This window comes from Triplophysa rosa, linkage group LG14 (assembly GCF_024868665.1).
Source record: "Triplophysa rosa linkage group LG14, Trosa_1v2, whole genome shotgun sequence".
Classification (NCBI taxonomy): domain Eukaryota; kingdom Metazoa; phylum Chordata; class Actinopteri; order Cypriniformes; family Nemacheilidae; genus Triplophysa; species Triplophysa rosa.
In genome coordinates this window covers 11,070,321-11,098,249 of record NC_079903.1, presented here as the reverse complement: position 1 = coordinate 11,098,249, position 27,929 = coordinate 11,070,321, and the positions used below count along the sequence as shown (strand labels likewise).

The 27,929-nt window shown below is 40.2% G+C and overlaps 1 protein-coding gene across 1 annotated transcript; it reads right to left on the bottom strand.

Annotated features, from left to right (window-relative positions):
- LOC130564462 (alpha-2-macroglobulin-like protein 1) lies at positions 1 to 27,912 on the bottom strand. Its single transcript, XM_057350541.1, has 36 exons — positions 27,842 to 27,912; positions 27,207 to 27,390; positions 26,957 to 27,113; positions 26,735 to 26,787; positions 26,466 to 26,486; positions 26,184 to 26,352; positions 25,984 to 26,068; positions 25,741 to 25,891; positions 24,196 to 24,301; positions 23,998 to 24,107; positions 23,116 to 23,283; positions 22,782 to 23,006; positions 22,600 to 22,663; positions 22,345 to 22,490; positions 22,112 to 22,261; positions 21,802 to 21,990; positions 21,630 to 21,708; positions 21,392 to 21,515; positions 21,021 to 21,246; positions 20,744 to 20,870; positions 20,135 to 20,256; positions 19,190 to 19,241; positions 18,270 to 18,353; positions 18,010 to 18,186; positions 14,942 to 15,023; positions 14,341 to 14,497; positions 13,536 to 13,610; positions 12,286 to 12,448; positions 11,823 to 12,016; positions 3,272 to 3,487; positions 3,062 to 3,183; positions 2,482 to 2,572; positions 2,324 to 2,392; positions 2,102 to 2,207; positions 1,570 to 1,619; positions 1 to 1,390 (listed from the first exon to the last, which is right to left on the bottom strand). The coding sequence occupies exons 1-35, from the start codon at positions 27,910 to 27,912 to the stop codon at positions 1,579 to 1,581; spliced, it is 4,356 nt and encodes a 1,451-aa protein (XP_057206524.1). The 3' UTR covers positions 1 to 1,390; positions 1,570 to 1,578.
- Positions 27,913 to 27,929: the final 17 nt, after the last annotated feature.

Below are 27,929 nucleotides of genomic sequence, written 5' to 3'. Positions count from 1 at the left end.
AGAAACGTTTTATTCAACAGCATTATTTTAAAAATTCATTATTGCAAATGGATCAAATCACAAATTTGGCTTTTGATTATCACTTATAGATAATCTACACAGTATGTGTCATCAGTACAGTATATTCTGATATTTCTGATTTTAGGAAAGAAAGTCAGAATATATAAGAAAAAATGAAGAATCAGTATTCCTTAGCTGTCGGTTCCCTTTTTTGAGGGTGGAGCTTAAAGGTGTTTTCAACCTTTAAATCAGTGTAACTCTGGAACGCTTTGGTCTAGAAGCCTAATCTTGGTCTTGTTTTAAAGAAGACATTCTATAGTTTATTTTAGAGGTGTCAAAAAAGTTATAGCAGTTTAAGTCTATTTTAATAAAAATTTAAAAATAAACTAAACTTGTTTTTATTTACAAAAAGTCTAAAAACACAATTCATTTAATTTAAAACAGCCAGAAAATGAAAGCCACACTTCTAACAAAGTTGTGTTCCAAATTTCAAGCTGATATAATAAAACAAAAAATTAACCGCTGTACCACAAATGGTCAGTAGGTGTCTTGAATGCTCCATTGGTTTGCTGCATACTCTTTTACAAATTATTAAATTACTGCCACTACATACGTATTTGTTCAAAATTTGTTCATATATAAAAAGTACACTCTTAGAGCTTTCCAATGATATATAGGCTGTTGAGATTTCTTCTCAGTTTTATAATAGAATGAGTTTTGAATGTGTATCATCATATTCATTACAAATGGGTCCACCTGAATGTCAAGGTCAACATTATAAACAAAACTAAATAACTCTCACTATGTTTGCCCTATTGCAAAACAGACAAGGAATGTGAAAACAACAGTCTTAGAGGTTTCAAGTGATATATAGTTTGTCAAGATTTTTTTAGGTTTTGTGTAGGATATAGGGTTATTATGTTGTAAAAACACTTTAGCCCGCCTGTGAGAAAAGCAGAAAAAGCAAAACAGAAAAAGGATTTGAAAACTATACAGTCTGAGAGCTTTCCAGTGATATATAGGTTGTCAATATTTATTTAGTTTTAGAAGGGAATAATACAGTTTTTTCTTTGTAATAACACTTTTGGCCCACTGGTGGTACAGGTGACACTTCAATTAACACTTTTACGTTTGTCCTATTGCAAGACGGACAAAGGATTTGAAAACTACAGACTTACAGCTTTCCAAGTATATATACAGCAGATTGTCAGGGTTCTTTTATGTTTTGGCATAGAAAATTAGCAGTTAAAGGGAAAAAAGGTTGAGATGTACCACCCGTGGGACACCGACAGCTAAGGGGTTTTAATTCCATCATTGATTTTGAATGTCTGATGAAATGAGCGGTCACACAGCAGCTCAGTAACACCTCTCGATACTCCTGTGACGGCATCTAAAATAATAAATGTTCTTGAGATTTATTCACATTTCATACTGTATCAAGCAGTTTGCAGCTAAGCATTGTGCTCTAACTCCACTTATATATTGCTGCAAATTTTCACATTTCTAAAATGTACAAATGGAATGGTTCATAAATTTGAGTTAAAAACTGTCAACAATGACTGTACTTACTTACTGTCTCTAGGCACATGGGGGGGTGTATTTCCTCACTGCTCGCTCATCTAAAAAGAAAAAACAATAGTTTTCTGTTCATGACATGCTTTATTGTAAGATTAAATGTCATAAGGCATAATATGTTTGTAATATGCAGAATTTCTTCAGCATTACAAATGGAGCTTTGCATTATTTGCCCCATTTATATTATGAGAAGCTGATCTCAATTTGCTGGGTTGAATATGTACTCTTTGTTATATTTCTATTTAAGGCATATACTGCGAATACTGCGGTACATCTTTTTAAAGCATAAATCCCATGAAAATAGTCTAAATTAAAATAATCTATGAAAAGTAGTTTGTTTAAAACACCCCCCACACACTATTAGCAATATTATATAATATTAACAATACCATTCTGGTATGCTCTTTTTTATTTTAAATCTTTTGTCTTTTAAGGGACGTGTGTTTATTTAATGCTTATAAAAAAAGCAAAAACATCCCACAAATCATAGTGCAGTCATACTATACTGGTATTCACAAACACGTACAGGTCGTGTAGTAATCGTAGACTGTCACCGAGGCTGGCTTAAGATCCTTCACTACTACATCCTGTCGCAGACTCATGTTAAAGGATTTCGTCTCTGCAACTTTCATCTTTAAAAGAAACAGTTACAGCTAATGTCATACACAGTCATTCTAATAACATGCAAAAAATCCATCTAAAATAGCTGTTAATCCCTCAAGGTACCTCAATTTACATTAAGACTTACCCCATCCAAATACAAGATGACATGTCCTTCATTCTGCTCCACAAGTTTGATTCTGGAATCTTGCTGAAGCTATGGACACAGAGAGACCAATGAGAACATACCAAACGCTGCAGAGCTTAAGATCAAAACAAGACTGAAGCACTGAAAGTGTCACTCACAGCTTGTAGAGACAAGTCATCCAGCACAAATCCAGACAGAAGATTCACATCAATGATCACCATGTTTGTCTCTCCTCGTGGACCATTATAACTGTAACAAAGTATAGCCAACAATCACAAATACGGTTCAGTGTTGTTTGTCTGATAAACAACAGGCAGCCCATAACCTCGGAGAAAGGGGGCCTCAGCCATAAAAAAATGGTCCCTTCTACACTTTAGAGATGGACCTGGACCTGGTTATCGCACAAAGTAAGGCGCATATTATATTAAAATCCTAAAACAATATGAATCAGAAATATTGTTAATTTTACAGGAGAGTAGGGTTTCATTTTCCTCCACACAACAGTATTGCAAACACAGAATTAATGCATGATACTTTTATTGTATACCCGAGGACAAACTTTTATTAAAGTTATAAGTATTATTTGTCACAATGATTAAAGTTGCAATATTTCATTTAAGAATTCTTTTAATATTTTTTAATAAAAAAACCTAAATGAAATAACACGCATGCTAAACTCATTATGCACCATTCGTGAAAACCTTAGAAATTTGTTTCTGCGAAAGCAGTGCTGCTCACCTGACAGTCACATCTAATGAAACAAGTATGTTCTTTTTGCTGGCGCAAACTGAAGTAGCATTCGCTTCGAGGTTGAAGAACGTGAAGCTACTAATGAACGGGACATTGTAGTGCAAGGCAAACTGGAATAAAAAAGAAAGAATTAAGAATAAATCGATTTATTTTACTTTTCTTGTAAAGCATCATAAGATCAAAAGGCAGTTTACTAACCTGCACAAACGCACAGCCCTGGCCTCGTGCAGCGAGTGTGAAGTTTCCTGTAGGTGGCTGCAGCTGTCTCTCCTGGTAAAGCAGTCGGTTTTGCTGGTTTATAGTGAAGTTGTATTTCTGCCTTGATGGGGAGGTCACACTGACAACAACGGTTCCTGTTGGACTGTAGGTGGCAGCACTGTATTTAGCGAGTGCCTGGAGAGCCACCACAGTGTCCTGTTCATAGCAAGAAAGGCAAAACAAATGACAGGTTTGGTCAGAATTTGGACTATAGACGGTTTCAAAGTGAGAACATAAACAGACATTACTGCGCATGCACACGTTTAATTTCAGGTACACCTTCGAGTGCCTGTAGATTATTTCAGATAACTAGCCAAAGAAACCGAGAAGAAGCTCGGCTAAACTTGTCTCTCCAATATTTTGAATTTAGACTGTATTACCAAGCTCAACCGCTAGATGTCAAAGTACCATACGGTTTGTTTAAATGCGACCAAACTACAGGTCCCATTCAACTGTATATTTAATAAAATGAACATACAACAAAATTCAACAAATCGTTTATTTAATACAATTATTATACAATAAAATAATAATATTAATTAATATGAACATAAATGAAATAAGATATAAATCTTAACAAATCTTTCTAGAAACCATTGTTCATAGCTTAAATAATTTTTACATTTTTCTATGATTAAATTTACAGATCCATATTTGATACAATAATGAAATATTTCAAGTTTAATATTTTTTTTATTGTCAGCTGGACATTTTTTGGAGGGGCCGCCTGGGATAACATAGACCCAGACCTGATATGAGGTATGACTGTAATTCACACTATAGTACCAAACACAAAAATCTTTTTCGGTAATGGTAATCTTTTTTACTCAAAACTGCTATTTCTAAAACCTATTAGAAAATGCCTAAAGGAATTCATAGTAAATTAGCCTTTCAAGTTTGGCAACCGCTCTATAAAACACATTATATTATGCACTAACTGTCTACATTATCTTAAGACACACAGAAGAACAGGGGTGGGCTAAGGGGACCCCGAATGTTTTCAGCAAAGCCCCAGATGTTTTATTACTGTGCCCTGTACGAATCACTTAGTTGTCGTTTACATTTCACATACATACTGTGGCGAACCACAAGTAATAAGAGAGGAGACATTCACCAAGGTACTGTACCTTTAAGGGAGGGAGGAGTTAGTTGTGTTGTTCCGATTTGAGATGTGTGTGCTGTGGTTTACTTGACTCGCTGTTCGGTGTGAGAGATATTAAAGTGGAGAGTAAGCGGACCCGACACATCTTCGTTTTTGTCTCCTCGTTTATTGCACTCCACAAGTGGTGACCCTGACGCGAGTTGGATACGACTGAATTATGTCACACCATGACGGTAATGAAAATGCTGCTGCTAGCGGCGCGGCTAATGTCAGTGCTACCTGCGCTGCCACCGTCAAATTACCAGACTTTTGGCAGCACAACCCACGGCCGTGGTTTCAACACATCGAGGCCCAGTTCCAGCTGAGAGGAATAACACAGGACGTGACAAAATATTTCCACGTGGTAGCGGCCTTAGATGCCTCGACGACAGCCAGGGCTATGGCGCTGTTAGAGGCTCCTCCGGTTGACGGCAAATACGACGCACTCAAAACATTCCTGTTGAAGCTCTTTGAACTGTAGGAGCTGGAGAAAGCAGACCGCCTTTTGTCTCTGAACGGCCTTGGCGACAGCAAGCCGTCCGAGTTAATGGAGATGATGCTAGCTGTGCTGGGTGCAGCAGATCCCTCATTCCTTTTCGCCCACATTTTTCTGCGGCAGCTTCCAGTACCCGTGCGCACCGCGCTGGCCAGTTCCCCCCTCCCTTCCTCCAGAGACTACCGTGCGCTGGCTGTGGAGGCGGACAGGATTTTCCTCGCCAACCGGCAGCAGTTTGTCCATGCGCTGTTGCCCCCCCAGCACACGTTTTCCCCACTTGGCCCCCCGGAGGACGACCTGGACACTGCAGCTGCCGTGACGGCTCGCCGACAGCGTGAGGATGGGTGGTGTTATTACCATTCCAGGTTTGGGGCCAAGGCCAAGCAGTGTCGTCAGCCTTGCAGTTTTAGAGCCCAGGGAAAAGCCAGGGCCGGCGCTCATTAACAGCTATGGGAGATGGCCGTGACTGCAAGCTGTTATTCATCACTGACACCTTGTCAGGCCGGCGGCTGCTGGTCGATTCTGGGGCTCAACGCAGCATCCTGCCGGCGATGACTGTGGACACTATGACTGGCGGGCATGGCCCCCCGATGGAAGCCGCCAACGGCACACCCATTCGTACCTATGGCACGAGGTATGTGGAAGTGTGTTTCGGCGGGCGGCGTTTCGGCTGGGATTTCGTAATGGCCGCCGTATCTACGTCGCTCTTGGGGGCGGATTTCCTCTGAGCTTACAGACTGTTGGTGGATGTTACAAACTGCCACCTGATAGACGCCCTTTCTTTTGCTTCGTACCCCTGCACGCTTGGAGGGGTGGGGGCGCTTTGTCTGTCGAATACGCTTGCCACCGGGGACCTGTATCAACGCCTGCTGGCTGAGTTCCCTGACATAACCACGCCCACGTTTTCATCGGCAGTGGCTCAGCATGGCGTGGAGCACTACATCACCACGGTTGGCCCCCCGGTCTATGCACGAGCCCGGCGCCTCGACTCTGCCAAGCTCGTGATCGCCAGGGAGGAGTTCGCTACCATGGAGCACCTCGGCATAGTGCGCCGCTCTAACAGCCCGTGGGCCTCCCCCCTACACATGGTGACCAAGGCTGATGGTGGTTGGCGGTCCTGTGGTGATTTCCGACGCCTGAACAACGCCACCACCCCCGACCGGTACCCGGTGCCGCACATACAGGATTTCTCCGCCCACCTAGCCGGCGCCACCATCTTTTCGAAGGTGGACCTGGTGCGCGGTTACCACCAGGTGCCTGTCCACCCGCAGGATGTCCCCAAGACAGCGGTCATCACACCCTTTGGCCTTTTTGAATTCCTGCGGATGCCTTTCGGCCTCAAGGGTGCAGCGCAGACATTTCAGCGCCTCATGGACTCTGTGCTGAGGGACATGCCCTTCCTATTTGTTTACTTGGATGACATTCTCGTGGCCAGCGCGTCCGCAGACGACCACCTGACGCATCTCCGGCAGCTATTCGGCCGGCTCAACGAGCATGGTCTCATCCTTAACCCGGCTAAGTGTGTGTTTGGCCGGTCGTCCATCACTTTCCTCGGCCACCACGTCACCCCACAGGGGGCCGTGCCCCTCCCGGCAAAGGTGGACACCATCGCCAAGTTCCCACGCCCACGCACTGTGAAGTCCCTGCAGGAGTTCTTGGGTATGGTGAACTTCTATAACCGTTTCCTCCCCCATGCGGCCCACCTCATGCGACCCTTATACGACGCCTTGCGGGGTGGGAGGCCGGCGGATGTGTTGGATTGGGCCCCAGCGATGACGGAGGCTTTTGATGCTGCCAAAACCGCGCTGGCCAACGCTGCTCTGCTGGCGCACCCGTCTCCGACCGCCCCAGTTGCTCTTACTTCGGACGCCTCTGATTACGCCGTGGGGGCGGTGTGTGAACAGTGGGTGGGCGGAGCCTGGCAGCCGCTGGCCTTTTTCAGCAGGAAGCTCCGTGACAACGAGAGGAAATACAGCGCCTTCGACAGGGAGCTCCTGGGTCTTTTCCTCGCCACCCGTCATTTCCGGTTCCTGTTGGAGGGCCGGCGTTTCACGGCTTTCGTGGACCACAAACCGCTGACGTTTGCTATGGCCAAGTCTTCGGAACCATGGTCTGGTCGACAGCAGCATCAGCTCTCTGCCATCTCCGAGTTTACTACTGACATTCAGCACGTGGCCGGTAAAGACAATTTCGTAGCCGACTGCCTCTCCCGGGCTGTTGCTGGGTCCGTCCACTTGGGCCTCGACTACGCTACTATGGCGGTGGATCAGAACGCGGACGCTGAGGTGCAAGCCTACAGGACAGCCCCCACGGCGTTGCTCATGGAGGATGTGATTTTTGACACGGCCAACGCTACGCTCCTCTGTGATGTCTCCACTGGCCAACCGCGCCCTATGGTACCTGCTGGCTGGAGGCGTAAGGTTTTTGACGCCATCCACGGCCTTTCCCACCCGGGGGTGAAGGCCTCTACCAAGCTGGTGGGGGCCAAGTTCGTCTGGCCAGGCCTGCGGAGGGACGTCAGGGCCTGGGCTGCTGCCTGTGTGGCGTGCCAGCGCGCAAAGGTGACTCGTCATACCAAAGCCCCCTTGGCACCCTTCAAAGTGCCAGAGAGACGTTTTGATCATGTGAATGTGGACCTGGTGGGCCCCTTACCCCCCTCCCGTGGTTACACCTACCTCCTCACCATGGTGGACAGGACCACCAGGTGGCCAGAAGTGGTTCCCCTGTCCTCCACTACATCAGCTGACGTGGCCCGGGCGTTCATTATGGCTTGGGTGGCCCGTTTCGGCACACCGTCTGACCTCTCCTCGGACCGAGGTCCGCAGTTCACATCGGAGCTTTGGACTGCGGTCGCCGAGGTCTTGGGGGTGAAGGTCCACCGTACCACAGCCTATAACCCACAGAGCAATGGACTTTGCGAGCGGTTTCATCGTGACATGAAGGCCGCGCTACGGGCCAGCCTTACGAACTGTGACTGGGCTGACCGCCTCCCATGGGTCATGCTTGGCCTTCGCTCCACCCCCAAAGAAGATCTGCAAGCCTCATCGGCCGAGTTGGTGTACGGCCAGCCTCTGCGCGTTCCGGGGGAGTTTCTTCCGGATGCCACGGCCCAGTGGTCTGTGGCCTCTCATCGGGCTGTGTCCCGGGACATTGCCGATGCTTTTGTTCCTATTCCCACGACTCACCATGGCCTCCCCCAATCCTACGTGCCCAAGGATTTACCGTCGGCCAAGTATGTTTTCATCCGCCACGATGGCCATCGTACCCCGCTGCGGCCCCCCTACGATAGACCCTTCCGCGTCCTGGTGGGAGGGTCTAAGAACTTTGTTGTGGATATGGGGGGCAGGCCTGAGCGGGTGGCGATAGACCGTCTCAAGCCTGCTCATGTGGATATTGGTAAGCCATTTCAGCTGGCCCAGCCTCCTCGGCGAGGGCGCCCCCCTGCGGCAGCCTCGGCCCCTGCCCTGCCCCTTCGCCCCTCTCCTGTTAAGCGTAGCCGTTATGGCCGCCTGATCCGCCCCCCTCTCCGTTGACTTTTATATACTCTGTAAACGCTGTTCTGTTTTGCAAGTATGAATAGAGACCTATGTTTTATTTGGGGTACATGTTCGGTCTGGCCTGTTTTTAGGGGTGAATTCTGGGGGGGCCTGTGTGGCGAACCACAAGTAATAAGAGAGGAGACATTCACCAAGGTACTGTACCTTTAAGGGAGGGAGGAGTTAGTTGTGTTGTTCCGATTTGAGATGTGTGTGGTGTGGTTTACTTGACTCGCTGTTCGGTGTGAGAGATATTAAAGTGGAGAGTAAGCGGACCCGACACATCTTCGTTTTTGTCTCCTCGTTTATTGCACTCCACAATACCATTGATTATAAAAAAACACAATTGTTACATTCCAGCTACAAAAAAAAGATATTAACGGACAATATTAACAGTACAGGAAAAAAGACGACACTAAAGATATTATTTTGCATAAAAACACAAAAAAAGCAAAAAATTAAATCCCATATATATACAATCATGTATAATTAGTCTAATTTTATCTTTAAAAATGATTGTCATTACTTCTTCCACTTTTTAATGAACATGATATCATTTACTGAGTTTGAGACTTAAGGGAGTCATATTGGTCCCTTAAAGGGGTGGTGCCACAGAGTTACACTCCCAGCGTTCATATAGGTTTCAGAAAGTTTTTTTCTAACATGAAATTCCCTTAAAGCGGCCGTGCAACGGTGTTTCATGCATTCTGAGTTATTTACGATGTTAAACATGTTGTCATCTCATGCTTGACATGGTCAACTTGTCAAAAAAACGAGTTGGACGTATGGCGTACTATTTCTGTGCTCGATACACTCCCCCAGCTTTCGTACAGGTTTCGGAAAGTTTTTTTCGAACATGAAAATCCATTTCGTAACAACTTTTCTTAGTCCCTTATTGGACAATTCTCCCGGAATAGCACGCGGCACGCCCACGCTTCAACCAAGGACAGTGGGAGAAGGAACATGCGCAAAAGTCACTTTCACTTGCGTGCAGGAGAGAGTGAGAGCACTACATTCGCGGTGTTCAGCTGTATTTGTTTGTTCACTGCATTTGGGTGATGAATGTTATATAAACGGTGGATATAACGCTGGATTTGGAGATAGTTTGAATCTGGCCCCAGCGATAAAAGATGCCGGACATGAACCGCATGCGGTAAGTGAAACTGATGTCCCTCCCACACGTATGTTTTCGGAAATAATCGTACAGCTGTATCTGTCTTTTATAAATGTGATCAAACTAAAGACTACAGATATTTGAAGGGTGCGATACTATTCTGTAAGTACTCAAGATTAACATGAGATATGCAGAAACTGTCTGAGATACGGCCGCTTTAAGTAACAACTTTTCTTAGTCACTTATTGGACAATTCTCCCAGGAAAGCACACCCACACGTCATCCAGTGAGAGTGAGATGAAAGAGCATGCCTACATGTCAACCAGGGAGAGCGGGAGAAGAGTATGTGCACACATCAACCAGCTGGAGCAAGACAGAGAGAGCACTGCGTTCGCGAAGTTCAGCTGTGTTTGTTTGTTCACTGCATTTCGGTAAGAAATGTTACATAAACGGTGGATATATAACGCTGGATTCTGAGATCGTTTGAAACTGATAGATGGTGTGGTCCCAGCGCTAAAAGATTAACCACATGCTTTAAGGAAACTGAGTATGTCTGTGTTTTGTTGGCAATTGGTGCGTACGTGCATAAGGTACACAACACAAACTTATAGTGAATCAACAGTAAGGCAGGGCTGTACGTTAACTTTTTTGCACATAGCACTGGTGCTACAGAGGTTTAAAGTTTTGTAGCACAGGCCAAACAGTTGTAGCACAAGTATACGTCTGTTATCATCTTTTAAAAAACACAAGTTCAGGTCATCACATAAATAGACAGGTAACTGAAAAAGGACATTAACTTTATACAAATGCATACATTTTTGTATTTTTTTTTTTGAGTTTTGTATTTTCAATGCTCTACTATACAGTAGTAAATACATTTGTCCATAAAAATGATGTGTACTATAGTATATTTGAACAACTACAAGTTATTTATTTAATCATCTGGTTCAAATTAAGATGACAGATGTCATTTATTTTGGCGGGTGGTCGCGAAGACGCGTGAGCTTCAGCTTGTTTGACAGTAGCTTCACACAAACAGTGAAATGCTTGTAAAATAAACTTAGAACAACACTGTGGATGTTCATGTGTTCATGTCCTTGTATAGTAAGATACAGACAAGTGTCACGCTTGTAACATGTTAGGGACTGTGTCCACCGAGGCATTTTTACGTGGCTGAAAACGGCAGGAGCTCGGCTGAAAGCGCCCGCTGCAGGCACATATGAGAGCGTTCTGCCCCAAGTTGAGCATTTTTCAACTCTGGGCACCGGTGCTGAGCGAGGGGAAAAAATGCGGTGTTTCTGTTGGAAACAATTGAAAAAACGCGCGGTACGCCGGTGTTGTGACTCCCTGTGACATTTTGACTCCCCTACTTCTGATTGGTTCATTCACTTAAGATGTTTGCTTTTTGATTGGTTCCTATCTCTAAAGCCCACCCCCACACCTAATCCCTAACCCTAACCTTTGTAGGGCAAAACAGGGGAGTCATAATCTCACGGGGATTCAGATTTTGACACGACACCGGCAGAAACACCTCGGTGGACACAGCCCCAAAGTGTGCAACTAATTCACTCACAGACGCGTGCTACACTATTACATTTATTCATAGCACAGACCGATTTTTCCATAGCATGTGCGACATATATGTCGCTCTATACTGCCCTGGTAGGGATAATGCGATGATGTATTGTGTGCTCGTGCTGTAGTCCCGCCCCCCTTCACGCCTCCAGGGGTTCGCCTGTTTTCGGAAATAATCATACAGCTGTATCTGTCTTTTATAAATGTGATCGAACTAAAGACTCTTTGAAGATACGACGTATGCAATACTACTCTGGTACTCAAGGTTAACATGTGTGTTACATCCACTTAAATTTTTTAAGGTAACAAAGTAATTTCAGGACTTTGTTGCAACGCATTACAGAATTTAAGAAAACACTTTAGCAGTTAAGGTTTCCTTAAGTGAATGCTTAGGTTTTTTCTTGCAACCCGTTTATCATTAAGGGTCCCTTAACCTTATCCCTTAAGGGATTTCTTAACTTAAGAGTTTTCGAGCAACCGGACATGTCCAGTGACCCTAGTCAAGCCCCTGCAGAAGAACAGAGCAAAACGCCCTCTTGTAATACAACCATAAAGTACATAACCAAGAAGAAGTTTAAAGGATCAGACTGGGTCCAAGAAAGAGAAAACAATGAAATAAAGAACGTTACCTGAGTAGAGGAGAAACCTCCATTGGGATTTTGCCTCTTGGCCAGCCAGCGCACTATGGTAGCAGAATAGTTCAGTCCAAAGTTTGGCAGTAGGGGTCCAGAAAGCAGCCCCAGCAACACGTAGGAGCTCATTTCTACCTCAAAAGAGCCTACCATTCTATTATACTGTGTATTAGACCAATACCGCTCAATCCCTGCAATGACAATGGCAAGAGTTAACTTGGTGAGTGTGTATATTAAAGGCAGCAAGGAAATCTACATAACAAGGATAAATTAGGATGATCAACCTGTCAATGAGGTGTACACCAACTGACATAGTTAGTAAAGACGACTGGTGAGTTGATTTTCTTGATTTATACATTATTTTGTATGTATTAGTTAAGGCAGCTTGTGAACAATATTAATTGTTCAAATTAATTAATTAATTAATTAATTAATTAATTAATTCAAATCTAAATTGCACCTTCTCTCTTGGCTTGACTATCCAAGTTGGAGATGAGTTTCTGCCTCATCTCTTGGTCTCCAGCAAGAGTGTATGTGTAGAAGGACAGGGCAGTGAAGAAAATGTTGTTAAGGTTGCTGGGAGCTTTCTTCATACATTCAAGACCTTTCGCTACCATAGGATCCTTAAAGAACAGACAGAAGATTAAAAAAAAACAGTGGATATAATGTATCTTTATGTTTGCTTAGTTAAAATATTAGTTAAAATATCTTCAACTTATTTTTTTTCCACTATTTGGACACCAGTAGGGATGTGACGATTCACTGTGAGCCGGTTGAAAATCGATTATAATATGTGACTATTCAAGTCAGTTGAGATGTTAAATGAATCACGTTACATGCTTTGAACAGCAGAATGTCTTAAATGTTAAAAAAAACAAAGTTAGGAACAGTGTTGGGTAAGTTACTCTCAAAAAGTAATTAATTACTAGTTACTAATTACATATTCAAAAGTGTAATTAGATTACTGTACAAATTACTCTCTCCAAAAAGTATTTAATTACTTATTACTAATTACTTTCTATATCCTACATCAACCTTGATTAGTTAAGTGATTCAAGGATAGGCATGAAAGGGCTCTTTTTATTCATTCAAATAAATAATATTAAACTACATAAAGTACTCTTATTAACTGACCAAAGTATTACAAATGTGAGAATTATACATTAAAGCACAGATTTTAAAGTTAGACTTTGCATTTTGATGTCAATTCCACTATTGCACACACATATAATACACAAAGTATTTAGTTTAATTACATCAAAAGTAACTGTAATTAAATTACAGAAAAAATAAGAGTAATCCCTTACTTTACTTTTTCAAGGGAAAAGTAATTAAATTACAGTAACTAATTACTTAGTAACTAGTTACACCCAACACTGGTTAGGAATAGCACAGACAAAGTCTTAGTTTGTTTACATTAAAAAGAGACGTTTGTATTGTTAACTTGATTTGATTTGGAATTTGTTTTAAAGTAGCAATTTAGTTTTGTCAATTGACCAAGTATATTTTTATTTTACAAAGAAATGTGCAGTATATGAGACATAATAAAAGGGCAGTTGTTCATTTCTAATTTGTCATTCATTTTGAAAAAAAAATAGTGAAAAAAACGTATCGTGAGAACAGTGTCGTGAATCGCATCGCATCTTGAGCTGAGGGAATCGTTACATCCCTAGACACCAGTACTGTGTAACACTGAGAACTCATACTCACAGATTTATTTATGCCCATCTCCAACAGAGCTGCGGTTATGTATGCAGTTAGAGTGACATGATCACTGACTCCATCCTGTGAAAGCAGAAGATATTACATACGGAGGCGTTAGAATTAAATGTTAATGTTCACTGGAATATGAGCTATAGTGCATTCAAGAATGAATTGCTTGAACTACACGTGTCAATGTCTGTGGCTACACATCACACTGTATGAAAACATAACCAACGTACAAAAACAAAAATTACAAATATGAATTGTTTTTTTGTCCAAGACAGCTGTGTATCCTGCTTCTCAAATCTTTCTAACAAAAAGACATATTTTCTATTTCTGTTTCAGAAAAGACCTTAACAATGTTTCAACAGGTGCATGTATTTGGCAAGAAGTCAGTGATCCCAAACATTCCTTGCTATACTATGCGCATTCATTTAATAGCTTTATATTCCAGAAATATTTTAACAAATGACCCGTCACAATTCTGCTAAAGTATTGGAGAAAAATGCATAACTGAGAATTCTGTTATATAAAAAAAACATTATTAAGTTTTACTAGCTGTTTTAAGCTTTACTAGCCAAAATATCACTCTGAAAACTATGTTATATGTTAAAATACTTTTAACAAAACTTGTGTTGGCCCTTTTTTATTTAACACAAAATTACATCTAATGTGGTAAAATGACACATGATGTGTTTACTAGCATAACACAAACAATGTGTTAATAAATCAAACTTATTATTACTAGGTTGTGCCCTTTATGCAGGACAGAGAATTTAAGCTTTGTTTTCTTTCTCTCTCCTGTACTCACCCTCATTAAACTGTAAACGAATGGGCCCACTGAGGCATAGCACCCATTTGTCTGCTGCTGCTGACTCAACCAAGTCTTTGCCTGGTCGATATGTGTCTGATCTATGAATACATACTTCTTTGCCCCTCCAAATGTCTTCATTACGAATGCAGTTAACCTGATAACAAAAAAATACTGTTAAATGTCCATGATCTAATAAATCATGATCTCACCTGCTTTAATATTTTGAAGAAATTCATTGGCTGTGTTCAAAAGGGAGTCATGCTGATGCAGCCCATTCAGGCAATGAGAAAACTCATTACTCATGAATTAAAAAAAATTAAATTATTCATTTGTGAATTCATTTATGTATGTAAACCTCTTCATTAAATGGCGTTTTCGCCAAGGGCTGAATTTTTGTATGTTTTTTGACCTGCATTGATGGTTTACCTGTTTGTATTTCATTTTTCATTAGGTTGTGGATAACCTTTCTAAATTCATTGTAAACTAATTCAGCGTGGACTTCCTAATAAGCGCTTTAAAATGATAGGAGATCACAATCCAAACAGAAAACACAATGCATGCAGCGGAATGTTTTTATTGTCTTTCTAGGGAAACTTACCAAGTGTTACCAGAGGCATCTCTCATTCCGTGAAGGCTGTAAGATCCATCATCATGCTTGAATGTCAGCTCTATTTGGTAACCTGCAAGCAACATAAGAAGTCTGAAGGGTTTGATATGTAAATTATTTTGTAGTATCTTGTAGAAAGTTAAGAAGCCCAAGATCTCAAAACACATGGGATTAGCAAATTACGATATGCAATTGTAAGGATGACAGTTTTTTACTAGTGTGAAATCTATTATAATAAGTATATATGTTATAGTATATATATATATTATATATATATATATACACTCACCTAAAGGATTATTAGGAACACCATACTAATACGGTGTTTGACCCCCTTTCGCCTTCAGAACTGCCTTAATTCTACGTGGCATTGATTCAACAAGGTGCTGAAAGCATTCTTTAGAAATGTTGGCCCATATTGATAGGATAGCATCTTGCAGTTGATGGAGATTTGTGGGATGCACATCCAGGGCACGAAGCTCCCGTTCCACCACATCCCAAAGATGTTCTATCGGGTTGAGATCTGGTGACTGTGGGGGCCATTCTAGTACAGTGAACTCATTGTCATGTTCAAGAAACCAATTTGAAATGATTCGAGCTTTGTGACATGGTGCATTATCCTGCTGGAAGTAGCCATTAGAGGATGGGTACATGGTGGTCATAAAGGGATGGACATGGTCAGAAACAATGCTCAGGTAGGCCGTGGCATTTAAACGATGCCCAATTGGCACTAAGGGGCCTAAAGTGTGCCAAGAAAACATCCCCCACACCATTACACCACCACCACCAGCCTGCACAGTGGTAACAAGGCATGATGGATCCATGTTCTCATTCTGTTTACGCCAAATTCTGACTCTACCATTTGAATGTCTCAACAGAAATCGAGACTCATCAGACCAGGCAACATTTTTCCAGTCTTCAACTGTCCAATTTTGGTGAGCTCGTGCAAATTGTAGCCTCTTTTTCCTATTTGTAGTGGAGATGAGTGGTACCCGGTGGGGTCTTCTGCTGTTGTAGCCCATCTGCCTCAAGGTTGTGCGTGTTGTGGCTTCACAAATGCTTTGCTGCATACCTCGGTTGTAACGAGTGGTTATTTCAGTCAAAGTTGCTCTTCTATCAGCTTGAATCAGTCGGCCCATTCTCCTCTGACCTCTAGCATCAACAAGGCATTTTCGCCCACAGGACTGCCGCATACTGGATGTTTTTCCCTTTTCACACCATTCTTTGTAAACCCTAGAAATGGTTGTGCGTGAAAATCCCAGTAACTGAGCAGATTGTGAAATACTCAGACCGGCCCGTCTGGCACCAACAACCATGCCACGCTCAAAATTGCTTAAATCACCTTTCTTTCCCATTCTGACATTCAGTTTGGAGTTCAGGAGATTGTCTTGACCAGGACCACACCCCTAAATGCATTGAAGCAACTGCCATGTGATTGGTTGATTAGATAATTGCATTAATGAGAAATTGAACAGGTGTTCCTAATAATCCTTTAGGTGAGTGTATATATACATATATATACATATAAGTTTATGTATAGTTTATGTATGTGTATATTTTATCTTTCACGCCATCTCAATAAACTGGGGCTTTGCTGTGCAGCTTGTTCTGGTTTCAATGGCTTAGATGCTTTTTGGTCAAAAATTAGGTGTCCAAAATTAGGTTCCTCCTTTAATGCAATTTTATCATTTTTATCATTTTTTCTTCATCCATTTTGTATTCACCCATAACAAAATTGTTTATACGCTATTGTGCATTTTAGCGCCACTTCATTGAAATGTTTGTGATCTTATAAAGATTTTTATCTGAAGGGTTATGGTTCATTATACCACGGGGCTGTTGAATGGTTCATTCTGATTGGCTGACGAACGTTCGACGGGTGTGCATTATTTTTCAGTTAAACGCACACCTATGAAGGTGTTCCAGGTCTGCTGACCGCATTACAGTTACATATCACTTCGCCAAGTTTAGCCTACTGTCCACCAGTGAATATGTATTTAACAACAGACAAAGTGACAGGCAAATTCCATTGTCTGAGAAGAAATAACTATTAATATTTATGGACAGCATGAACATTTGAACAACAATGGCGAGAGCACTGTACAGGACTGTTCAGACGAAAAACTAAAGCATATATCAAAGGTAACGGCAAACTACATGACACAATCAGCGGGTTAAAGATAAAACACGAAGCAAAAAAATAACAACAACAACAACAACAACAACATGTTAAATTCGTCTGTGGAATGGGTAAACGGGACTTAAAACACACAGCAGGAAGCTTTGTATGCCACTGCGAGAACCGCAGCTGGCGCAGAAACCTCCATGTCACTTTTTTCTCTTCATACTTTTCTTATACGACAGGGGTGTTAAATACGACGAAAACAAATCAAATATAGATACTTGTCTTTTCACTCTCAGTGAAGCAAACGCGTGTGCACGTGCACTGTCTGTCTTCCTCTCGCTCTCGGAAAACTGCATATGCAGCTCAAGCAACGCCTTCAGATGAGATGCGTAAGAAATTAGTCCTACCAGCAAGTGCATTCCGGGACAAATACCATACAAATGTCTTGACATAAAACATCGTTAACAACGTCTTGTGGTATCGGAACAACGTCTTGTGGTGTTGTGACCGTGGTATAAGCGAAAGTTTATACCACGAGGTTTATACACCCGAGGTGTAGGGTGTGCATTAACTTTCGATAATTGAACGGCCTGTCGTCAATTATTCCTTACATATTTGAAAAACGTTTTAGTACACAAAAATACAAATTGCATTAGCATATTAATTTCTTTTAATACAAAGCTAAACTATTTTAAAAATTGTAGTTTTGACATTTTATTAAATGCACTTATTATATTCATTCAGAAAGGTTGTTCATTTACAGTATTATTATTGGGATAAACATGCCTAGCACAATATGCCTAAAATGTATTTGCAAACTAAAGGTGACTTAAATGAATATGAAATGCTTATTATAAGCACATTATAAGAACAACTAGAACAATTTATAAGAAATATGTTTCAAATCACCACTCTCAGAAAATGTTTTTCTTACCAGTCTCCAGAAAGGTTTTAGCTCGTGCCAAAATCTCAGGAGTGAGCTGTCCACTGCTCTCCAGGTACTGAAGGATGTAAATATTGGGTGCAAGGATCGCCATTTTCTGCTCTCCACAGCCATAAGGCATCCGCAACAGATCAGCGATGTTTTTTAAAGCACGACCTATCAGATCACCTGTGGAGCAAAAGATATTACAATATGCTAAAGTGTACATCACTTCACTGCTTTGACATTTCCAAGCACATCTTTAAGCTCACCTAGTACAGTGACAAAGCTTTGAGCAGATCCTTCGATAAAGAGCTCGGGCAGAGTGAGAGGAACAGTTGTGTTCATTTGATTTCCTATAGTGGAAAAAATATAATTACAAATCAGTGTCATACTTCGGTAGCTCTGGATTCAAAACATGCGTACTTCTAACCAAACCAGTGTTTCAGTATTTACTCCACTAACCTTTAAGCTGCTTGCCATTAAATGTTGTTTTGTAGTGAGCTATTTTTGGAGTTTTCAAACTATTTGTGGAGTTTGGAGTTTACAACAAGAAAATGCTCATTTTCCTAAATTTGCTTTTTTCTAAAGGATAAAAAGTCCCCATTCTCTTCCCTCATCTCAGTTTGGATGATGCTTGTATTACCAAAAACTTGAGGCACAAAAAAACTTAAGACACAAAGGCAAAATCCAAAATTAACCTCCCATTAACTTTTTTACCAGTCATGAAACCATATTGTGTATTATTTTATCATTTGGTTTTTGACAAAGTATGGATGAGTGTTGTGACTCGCAATTAAATTAAACCACTGACACCACATGTATTATGTTAAAGTGTCATATACAGTATACTGGTAAGTAACTTGCCAAAAACAGTTTTAACATTGACTGCATTTACAGCAAGACAAGGCCTACTAAGTAGACTATAACACTGTAAATCAGTCCAACATTTAACATTGTAAAACATAAACATCCAATAAAGGAATGTTGTGAGTTTAAGCCGTTTCAACAGCCTTAGCATAGGAAATATTTTCGACCCATTCCTCAATTTGTACAAAAGTTGCCCAATCAAACGTTTAAATGCATCTAATGGAAGTTGATCAGGTAAGAAATTCTAGAGAGTGTAAAGTTGACCAAACCCAAACCTGAAATTAAACCTGAAACATTCCAACTCGAGAAAAATGCCACTAACCTGTCAAGCAGATGAGTTCGTTGTGAGTGACTATCTGTTTAGTTCCCTCTGCCTGACAAAAGAGTGTAATAATAGGGTCAATTACATCAAACAAATGAGCAAAAAAAGAATAGGAATTTATTTGGTTGATTTTCTATTTAATGGAGTTTTAACTGCTCTGACTTTATATAAGTCAATGGTAAAGTTGGTTAAATCCAAAATCCTAATTAGATTAGTTGGGTTTGTGAATAAAGAAATACAGTATATTGGTTTTGTGAACTGGATTAACCATTTAATTGACAAGATTTTACATTTTTATGCATTTGGCAGACGCTTTTATCCAAAGCGACTTACATTGCATTGTATTATACATTTGTTTCTGACCATGTGCAATCCCCTGGGATCGAACCCATGACCTTAGCATTGCTAGTGCCATACTCTAACCACTGAGCCACAGGAAAGCTCCAACTCAAACAAATCTGACACCACTACTTCACTCACAGACTCCAATGAACGTACTGAAGAAAGCTAGTGTGGATGTCAAGATTGCATCTAAATAATTTTCCTCTCCAAAAGCTTTTTGGAGCTTGTTGCTGTAATCCTCATTACCTTCAGTCATGTACAAAAGTGGTTTTCAAACTGGGGGCAAGATGGATCCAGGGGGGCAGATTTTAGGGCATTTTATGAAATATAGACATTTTTCATAGATTTTATGCTATCAAACATCAGAAAAATAAGACCACCAACCAAAGGAATTGATGTTCCAGCATTTTATAACTAAATATATTTTTGTAAGTATCTTTCTTATATGATATTATAAGTCTTTATTTGGGGGGCCACAAAGCGATGCACTCTACACAAAGGGGTCCTTACAACGAAAAAGTTTGAGAACCACTGATGTACAGTATATGCAAAAGAGGGTGAACTGTTCTTATAAGAGAAGTTACTGTATGTGAAAGTACTCACCTCCACCAAAAGTGAGTGCACCACAGTATCAATATGCCCTCTTTCTGGCACTGTCACCTCCTCATTTCCACAAAGTTCTTGAGTCTGCACAGCCTCAGCTGTCACGGCAATGTTCATTCGTCCTGTAATGTACATGCACCCTTTCATTACAAAGCCAGTACACGACGACACTAACCTGTATATTTTTTTGCATTTGGCAAATTTGAATGATTATATCATTTGGATGATTATATCCAAAGAGACTCGGGGGATTGATTATTATCGATATGTGTGTTCCCTGGGTAAATTTGATCTACAGCAAAGTGCCATAGACCCTGTAATAATAAACTGTGAATTTCAAGACCGACATTAGGAGTAAATTCTTGCTCTGACAACAATCTGGCTTCAAATTCTTTTGTAATTATGATGCGTCGCCATTAGATCATTTAACACTTAACCACAATTTAATAATTTTTGAACAGATTTTTTTTTCTCAAAATATGCTGAAAACACAAACTTAACAGTAGGACACTGTAGTGCTCTAATTCAAGTTTTTTTCTAGTACATGACAAACACTTTTAGTTTGAGCATAGAAAATGTCTTTGTTTTGTATCAAAGTGTTTGACTTACCCGGGTAAGTTGGTGTAACAATCCATTCAAAGGTTTTGCTCTCTTCTGAACAAACACATTGAGTATAATTGCCAACATTGAAAGGAGAAACTTTAAACTGCTTTGAAATTGCCAAGGTGACCTTTACCTGTATTACAAGAAACAAAACAAAAAAATGCAAACAACAACTAGACTTTTACAACATGCTAAATAGTTGCAGCACAAGCAAGTGAACATTCAGTATACAGAAGGAGGGATCAATGTCACAGGGATATAGAGGAATATTTCAGGGCCTCACCATAATACATTTGGAAAGGTAGTTGAATACAGTTGCTTTGAGGATGACAACTTCTCTACATATAACAGAGTAGGGGAGTGTGAGGCTGACAAAGAACGGCATAAAAGCAGTGAGAGCAGTGCTGGGTGCCACTCCGAAACCAACAGAAGATGTGCAGAAAGCATCCGTGGCCCATTTAGTGATGGTGTCAGGAACAGTCTTTGTAAGATTCACGGATCCAGACCTCCTAATGAATAAAAACATACTCATTTGAGTATAATTGCATAAGGAGTAATTTGTATTATAAATAATACATGAAAACACAGAATATAACAATTATTAAGCAAGAATAAAATTTTTTTAGACACAATAATGGTTTTACTAGTACACACCCCACAGGTACAAGGTCCCATATCCAAGTTTCTGGAAAGAACTTGCGGATTGGATTTTGAGCAAGTGGCTCCAGTCTCGCTTCCAGACGTGAATCTCTGACAACCTTTGAAACTGAACCTGGTTCTACAGAGGTCATAGGTTATACCTCCAGCCATTGAGTTAGTTGATAGATTACAGAAGAATTGAATTAAATAAACTTCTAAATCCTGGAAAGAAATACAATTTCAGGTTACTAACCTCTATATTCCATCAATGGTACGTATTCATATTCACATTTTTTCACATCAGAGTTGGTAATGATTTTGATTCCAATAGCCTAGAAAAATCCAGACATTGTGTAACCATTAGTGCATGAAGATGCTTAAATAAATTACCTTATAAAAATGTACAATGGGAAAAGATATCTTACCTTAAACATGCTGTAGGCATCATTGTTACCCCTGTAATAATAGGAATAGTGGAAACTATGTTTGCGGATGTTCCTGATTGGCTCCTCTACTTCTATCATTTCCCTAGAAGGAAAACAGGGGTTTTCTCTATAGTCGTCAACTTGATATGGATAACCTACCAAGATTTGGTGTGGTAGCCTTCCAAAAACCTGTAGAGTATTAATAAAAAAATAATAACAAATTTATGACAATCAAGGTTTTTATGCTAAACTACGGAGATGTGGCAGTTTAACATCTCTTAGATTATCTTTTCTGTTAAATATGACTTACAGAGGCTGCGTTGAGTTGAGCCTCTGGTTTCAACAGCAGCACGCTCTGATCGATGGACCTGACGGAGCAAAGGGATCCAGGCTGGGCTTTTAGGTTTAGAGTTGTAGTCTCTTTAGGCAGTGCCGTGGAAGATGAAAAATTTACGGACACCTGAAACACAGATACACTTTTATCATACATGAAGGATTATTGAATACATTGATGTTTAAACTGAGTATTGCTGTGTTTCTGACCTTGTTCGGCAAACATTGTTCAACAGGAAAGGACCAACTGTCTGCTACTGTTTCTCCGTTGGGAAGAACTGTGTACACCACCACTTGAGCGAATGGAGACAGGGCTGTGGTCTTTTTTAATGTGAACGACAATTTGCCTTTGTTTTCTGTAATAAAAGGAAGAAAGAGCAGTTATGCGAACTGTTCAATGAACATACAAGGGTTTAATAAAATATAACAAAAGTGGTTTTGCTGTGATTTCAGTTAGTTCCCCACCTTTTCTGTACTCCACTTTGACAGACTTATGACCATTTCCAATCATGCTGCCTTTGGATGAGACCTGGAACAGACAGGGTAGAAAAACATTAAACAATTGTCAAATGTAAGATTAATAAAACAAATGGCAAATGATCTATTACAAGAAAGACAATGGAAAAATGTGTGAAAATCAGACATACCACATAGAAGAAATTCAACGTTTTCTGGCCATTTTTCAGTGCACTGCCTGGAATTATGTAACTGGCCTCCACAACTGCATCACTCACACAACTTAATGCATTTGGAGCCTTTATCAACTTCAGGAAGCTTTTGCTTTTAGAGTAAAAGGGCCTTAACCAGTGAGAGCTTTTTTGATAGTATCTTGGTGCAGGCCAGTATTGGTTATTATCCTCTTTGTGTTGAGCCTAATTTGAAGAAATAAAGAAAACAATTAAAGTATGCACATTAATCAATTGCATGTCAGAAATGCTATAGTACTGTATAATTACTTATCAAACTTTTACAAACACCAACCTGTAGGAAGACAGTTTGGTTTGACCAATCTGTTGTGTCCAAGGAGAAGTCAGCTGTGCCTTTAATGTCTGTCGTGAGTGTCACATTAAAACTTCTGGATTCATACGTTACAACGAGATACAGGGTTTGATCTTTCAATGGTTTGGACTGTACATTACTGACTAGAAGCTGTCAAAAAAGGACAAAGACATGATAACAATATTTAAGTCACAGTTTTAGTGCCATAAAGAACTGCTTATAAGGTGGGTGTGAATGTAATGTAGAGTGTGGCGTTGCCCAATAATAAGCAGAGTTGGAGACCTCACACATAAATCTGGCCATGGTTCTGGTTCTGGTGTGACCAGGGGTGGACTGACCAGTAGGACATTCTGTCAAAGTCCAGAACGGCCGTCCCACCAACGGCCTACGGCCGTGACCAGGGGCAAACCGGCCATCTTAAGTATCAGAACTTTTCCCGGTGGGCTGCTAATGTAAGGGGCCGGAATGGACGCTTGGGCCGGACAGACCGACGTTATTAACGCGAAGGCATTAGCGAGACGGACACGTATGTGACACATTACATACAACCCCTCCCGCCCCCCATCGACAGAAATGGTGGAGGGCTGATGCAATCAAACAAACTCTGGGTCTTAGGTGATATAGTGTTGGTCTAGGTCTGGGTCATAGGAGATTTGGTATTAATCTGGGTCTATCAAGATCTGTTATTGGTCTAGGTCTGGGTCTCAGGAGATCTAGTGTTGGTCTAGGTCTGGGTCTTAGGAGATCTGGTATTGGTCTGGGTCTAGGGAGATCTGTTATTGGTCTGGGTCTTTAAAGATCTGGTATTGGTCTGGGTCTGATAATCAGCTCCAAATCAACATGATGTCTGCATCAAACAATTACTTTTCCCTCATAGCCAATCCCAGGCTTGTATATCTCTGGTGCGTCCACAAAGGAAACTATGATAACATCACTGGTGTATGAAACTGTGCTAGTACCCGTCACAGTTATCCCTGGAAGACCAAAAAGACAAAGTTCCATTATTAATTTAAAAAAAGGTGAAATAAAAAACAGCAGTTTTGTTCGATAGTCTTACAGTACCTGTTCCATCCTCCACAACTTTACTATTCACCCGAAAAAATGCACCTACAGTCATGCCATATTCAGTCACATTTATCATTCGAGAAACACAGCCAGTCTTGTCAGTCTAAATGAAACAGAAATTGTGGACATGGAGTAAGTATGATAATTTAGACCTGTAGATATCACACAAATTTTGCAACAACGTGCTATTTATTAAACAATAGCAAGTTTGGAAAACATGTAAAAAATAAACGTAATATTGAATACTTATATAACATATTTAATATTAATAGCATAACATTTAACTATTGTATCTAATACCCGAACGTTGTTTAAAGAGTACATAACATGAGATCATGAAAATTACATTTCATGCATTGTGTAATGTTGCCGTGTTTGAAAGTAAGCAGTCTGCCAAATTGTAAATCCGAAGGTGAATGAATAACAAAGTTATTGGCTTGGAAAAAAGGGAGTCGACTCTCAATCATGCAAATGAGTTGTCCCTTGTCCGAGTCGCGAACCACCGCAGATTTATGTCACTACATTTAGTCCTTGCCTGCGTTTTGCTAGGACTGCCCTTTGTTCTGTTGAACACAAAGAAAGATATTTCGAAATATGACAACTGACATTTCTGGGACATCATTGACTACCAAAGTAGGAAAAATTAAAATGGTAGTCAAAGGTGCCATAGTCTCGGAAGGTCTGGGAACTTTGTCCGCTTTCTTTGGCTAAGGGCCGCCCAAGAGGCCATATGACTGACAGGTAAAGCAACCAATCACGTTGCGTTTTGTGTCGCATCATGAGGCGAGGAAATGTCCCAGCAGTACCAGACCAGTGTACATTCACAAACCTGTTAAAAGTTAACAGCAACAACAACGATTATAAGTGTATATCGTGATCTTTGCATACTTTTAAGAATTAAGCGTTAAGTCATTCATGATGAATTCTTATTGCAATCGATGTTAACACGACAGCTTACTTCTTCGATCAGACGGATTAGTGACATGCATGTCTCCCAGATATCCTGTAAAATTCAACTAATCAAATGACCACTTCAAACGTGCTGAAATGTTTCCAGAAAATTGTGCCTTAGGCCATGTTCAGACTTGACTTCTTTTTTGAAGCTGCTAGCGTCTGTTTTATATTATAATCCTATGGAGTAAACCGTGTTTTCAAAAAACTTCCGTTACGCTGCCAATCTGTTTCTCAGAACGCTGCCTCCAAAGTCATGGCGTTCTGCTGCTATTAGTAACCAAACGCTGCGAGCATTTTTTTTTAACTAAAAAGCGCTTTTGTCAACTTTTTCTTGTCAAAAAAGAAGTTAAGTGTGTACACGGCCTTATGCATCAGACGTTCTGCAAACTGTTCGTGGGCATGACGCCTGAGGCTGAGACTGAAGGTGCCCTAGAACTGTTTTCTTTCCTAAATTCTTCAAAATATCTTATTTTGTGTTCAACAGAACAAAGACATTTATACAGGTTTGGAACAACTTGAGGATGAGTAATTCATGAAATAATTTTTATTTTGGGGTGGAGTATCCCTTTATAAAAAACTGTAACAAACCTTAATGTCAAAAGTCTTGCATATGCTAAAGTTAGGTTTGCCAGGTCTTGATCGAACAAACCGGTACATGTACATCTCCATTTCATAATTGTGATTTACTCCACACACTTCAGCAGTCACAGACCCCTGCATGGGCTTCCCGTAAGTGTATCTATAGACAGTTAAGAAAATGAATTGGATTGTCAGTCTGAGTTTTTTCTCATATATCTGCAAAGTCCAGTAAACAAATGTTTAAATGCTTACTTAGAGCAAACTTGCAGCATGAACTCCTTGTCCATGGCAGTTACCATGGATGGAAGATTGACATTAACTTCAAATTTTGGCAGAACTACAAGAAACAATGTAAACAAATCATATTTGCAATCATGAGTTTAAAACAGGTCAAACTAGAAAATTACAAATTATACAAATGAAAACTTTCAAAATTGATTTCTAGTTCCTACCGTATTCTTTAATTTCAAAGGACTGTTTCATTTCTACATTCTTCTCATTCCAAACAGTGATGGTGTAGTAACCCTTAAGGGCTTGCAGTGTTGTGAGGTGAAACAGGTCTAGAATGCCACTCTTAGTGGTTCGATTCAACCACTGACCAATGCGATTGGAGTTAGGATCCTATAAACAGAAGTGGTTTCAAAAAATAAAAAAGCTTTTTTAAAGCTACCAAAAATGTACTCTAACCAATTTAACAAACCATGTGTAGCTGCTTGAAGGATCTTATACTTTACCTGGAGTTCTATTGTTAGAAACTGCAAAGATAGAGAGAGAGAGAGAGAGAGAGAGAGAGAGAGAGAGCTCTCATAAAGCCTTTATACAGCCATGGTTAAATATGCATTAAAACTGACTTTTAAACAAACTCTGACCACAACATTATTAAACCCTTACTTCATACTGTCTATCATTAAATCTGTCCTTGTTGTTGGACATAAAAGGAAGATACAAAGGTCAATCTACTGACTATACCATAGACAAAAAGTGTTGCAAAATTAAACGATACCTTTTGATTGTGAGTCAAGAAATTGGAATCCAAAGACACAATGCGAAATTTAACTGGTGGGGAGGAATTACAGAGGCAGAACATAAGCACATACAGTATGCAATACAGTGAGATTAATAATGTACAGTAGGTTGCTTAGACATCAAGTTCAGACTCAAAATATGAATGAGTAACAAAAGCGATTCAACAGTCAACTGTTAATAATAATTATAGTTCTATTACCTCTTTCTCCTGGCTTGTAGATTGGCTTGTCTGTTTGGATGAAAAGGAGCTTCATTGGAGGCTTTATGAGAATCTGAGTTGTTTTGTTTAGTGATGTTGTAGCTCCTTCGATTTTGACATAGACCGTTGCCACAGTGTCTATAAGCACTACAGGAACCTATCCAAATGAGGAAAAAGAAGTAAACAAGACTCTTCATGGAATAGAAAAGGGGATACATCTCAGGTGTATAAAGGTCTATATTATACTAACCTGGAAAGGCACACACTTGTAGAAATTCTTTTTAATGGAAGCCTCTTTTAAAATAGTCACATTTCCATTATTTGAGTTCAAGGTTACCACTAAAGAAATGGGTGTACTGGGCTCATAGATATGTGCACACAGAATCTCTTTAGTGCCACCGATTGCCTGGGAATTGAATGCCACCAGGTATGTGCTGAAAGAAGACAAAACACAAAGAAAACATTAATGCTTCATTTGTGTGTACGGAAGTAAGTAGTAGTATTAATGCTTTTGGGGTGACTAGGAATGCCTGTAATAGCAGTAAAAAAAATAAAGAAAAATTTGTGCAGAATTTGTTGTCATTATATACAGTATTACGAAATAAAGTAATAAATAAGTAAATAAATAAATATGATAATACATAATGATTATAAAATAACAAAATATTAAAGTTCATTGGAGTTGAAAGCATAGATATTCATAGCCTATATAAACATATATTTTAATACATATTTACATATACAATATATACTGTATATATATATATATATATATATAATATTTTTATTGTACTTTTTGTACAATATTTTTTTGTACAAATCCTAGACCTTTAGTAGTCTGCATATCAGCTAAATATAAAAAAGAACAGTGATAAATGTTCTTACGGGTCAGTCGCTCCACTTGTTGAAACATATTGTAGCAGCAACAGTGTCAGGAGCGCTCCCAGAACCCGCATCTTGAGCTGTTGGTTTG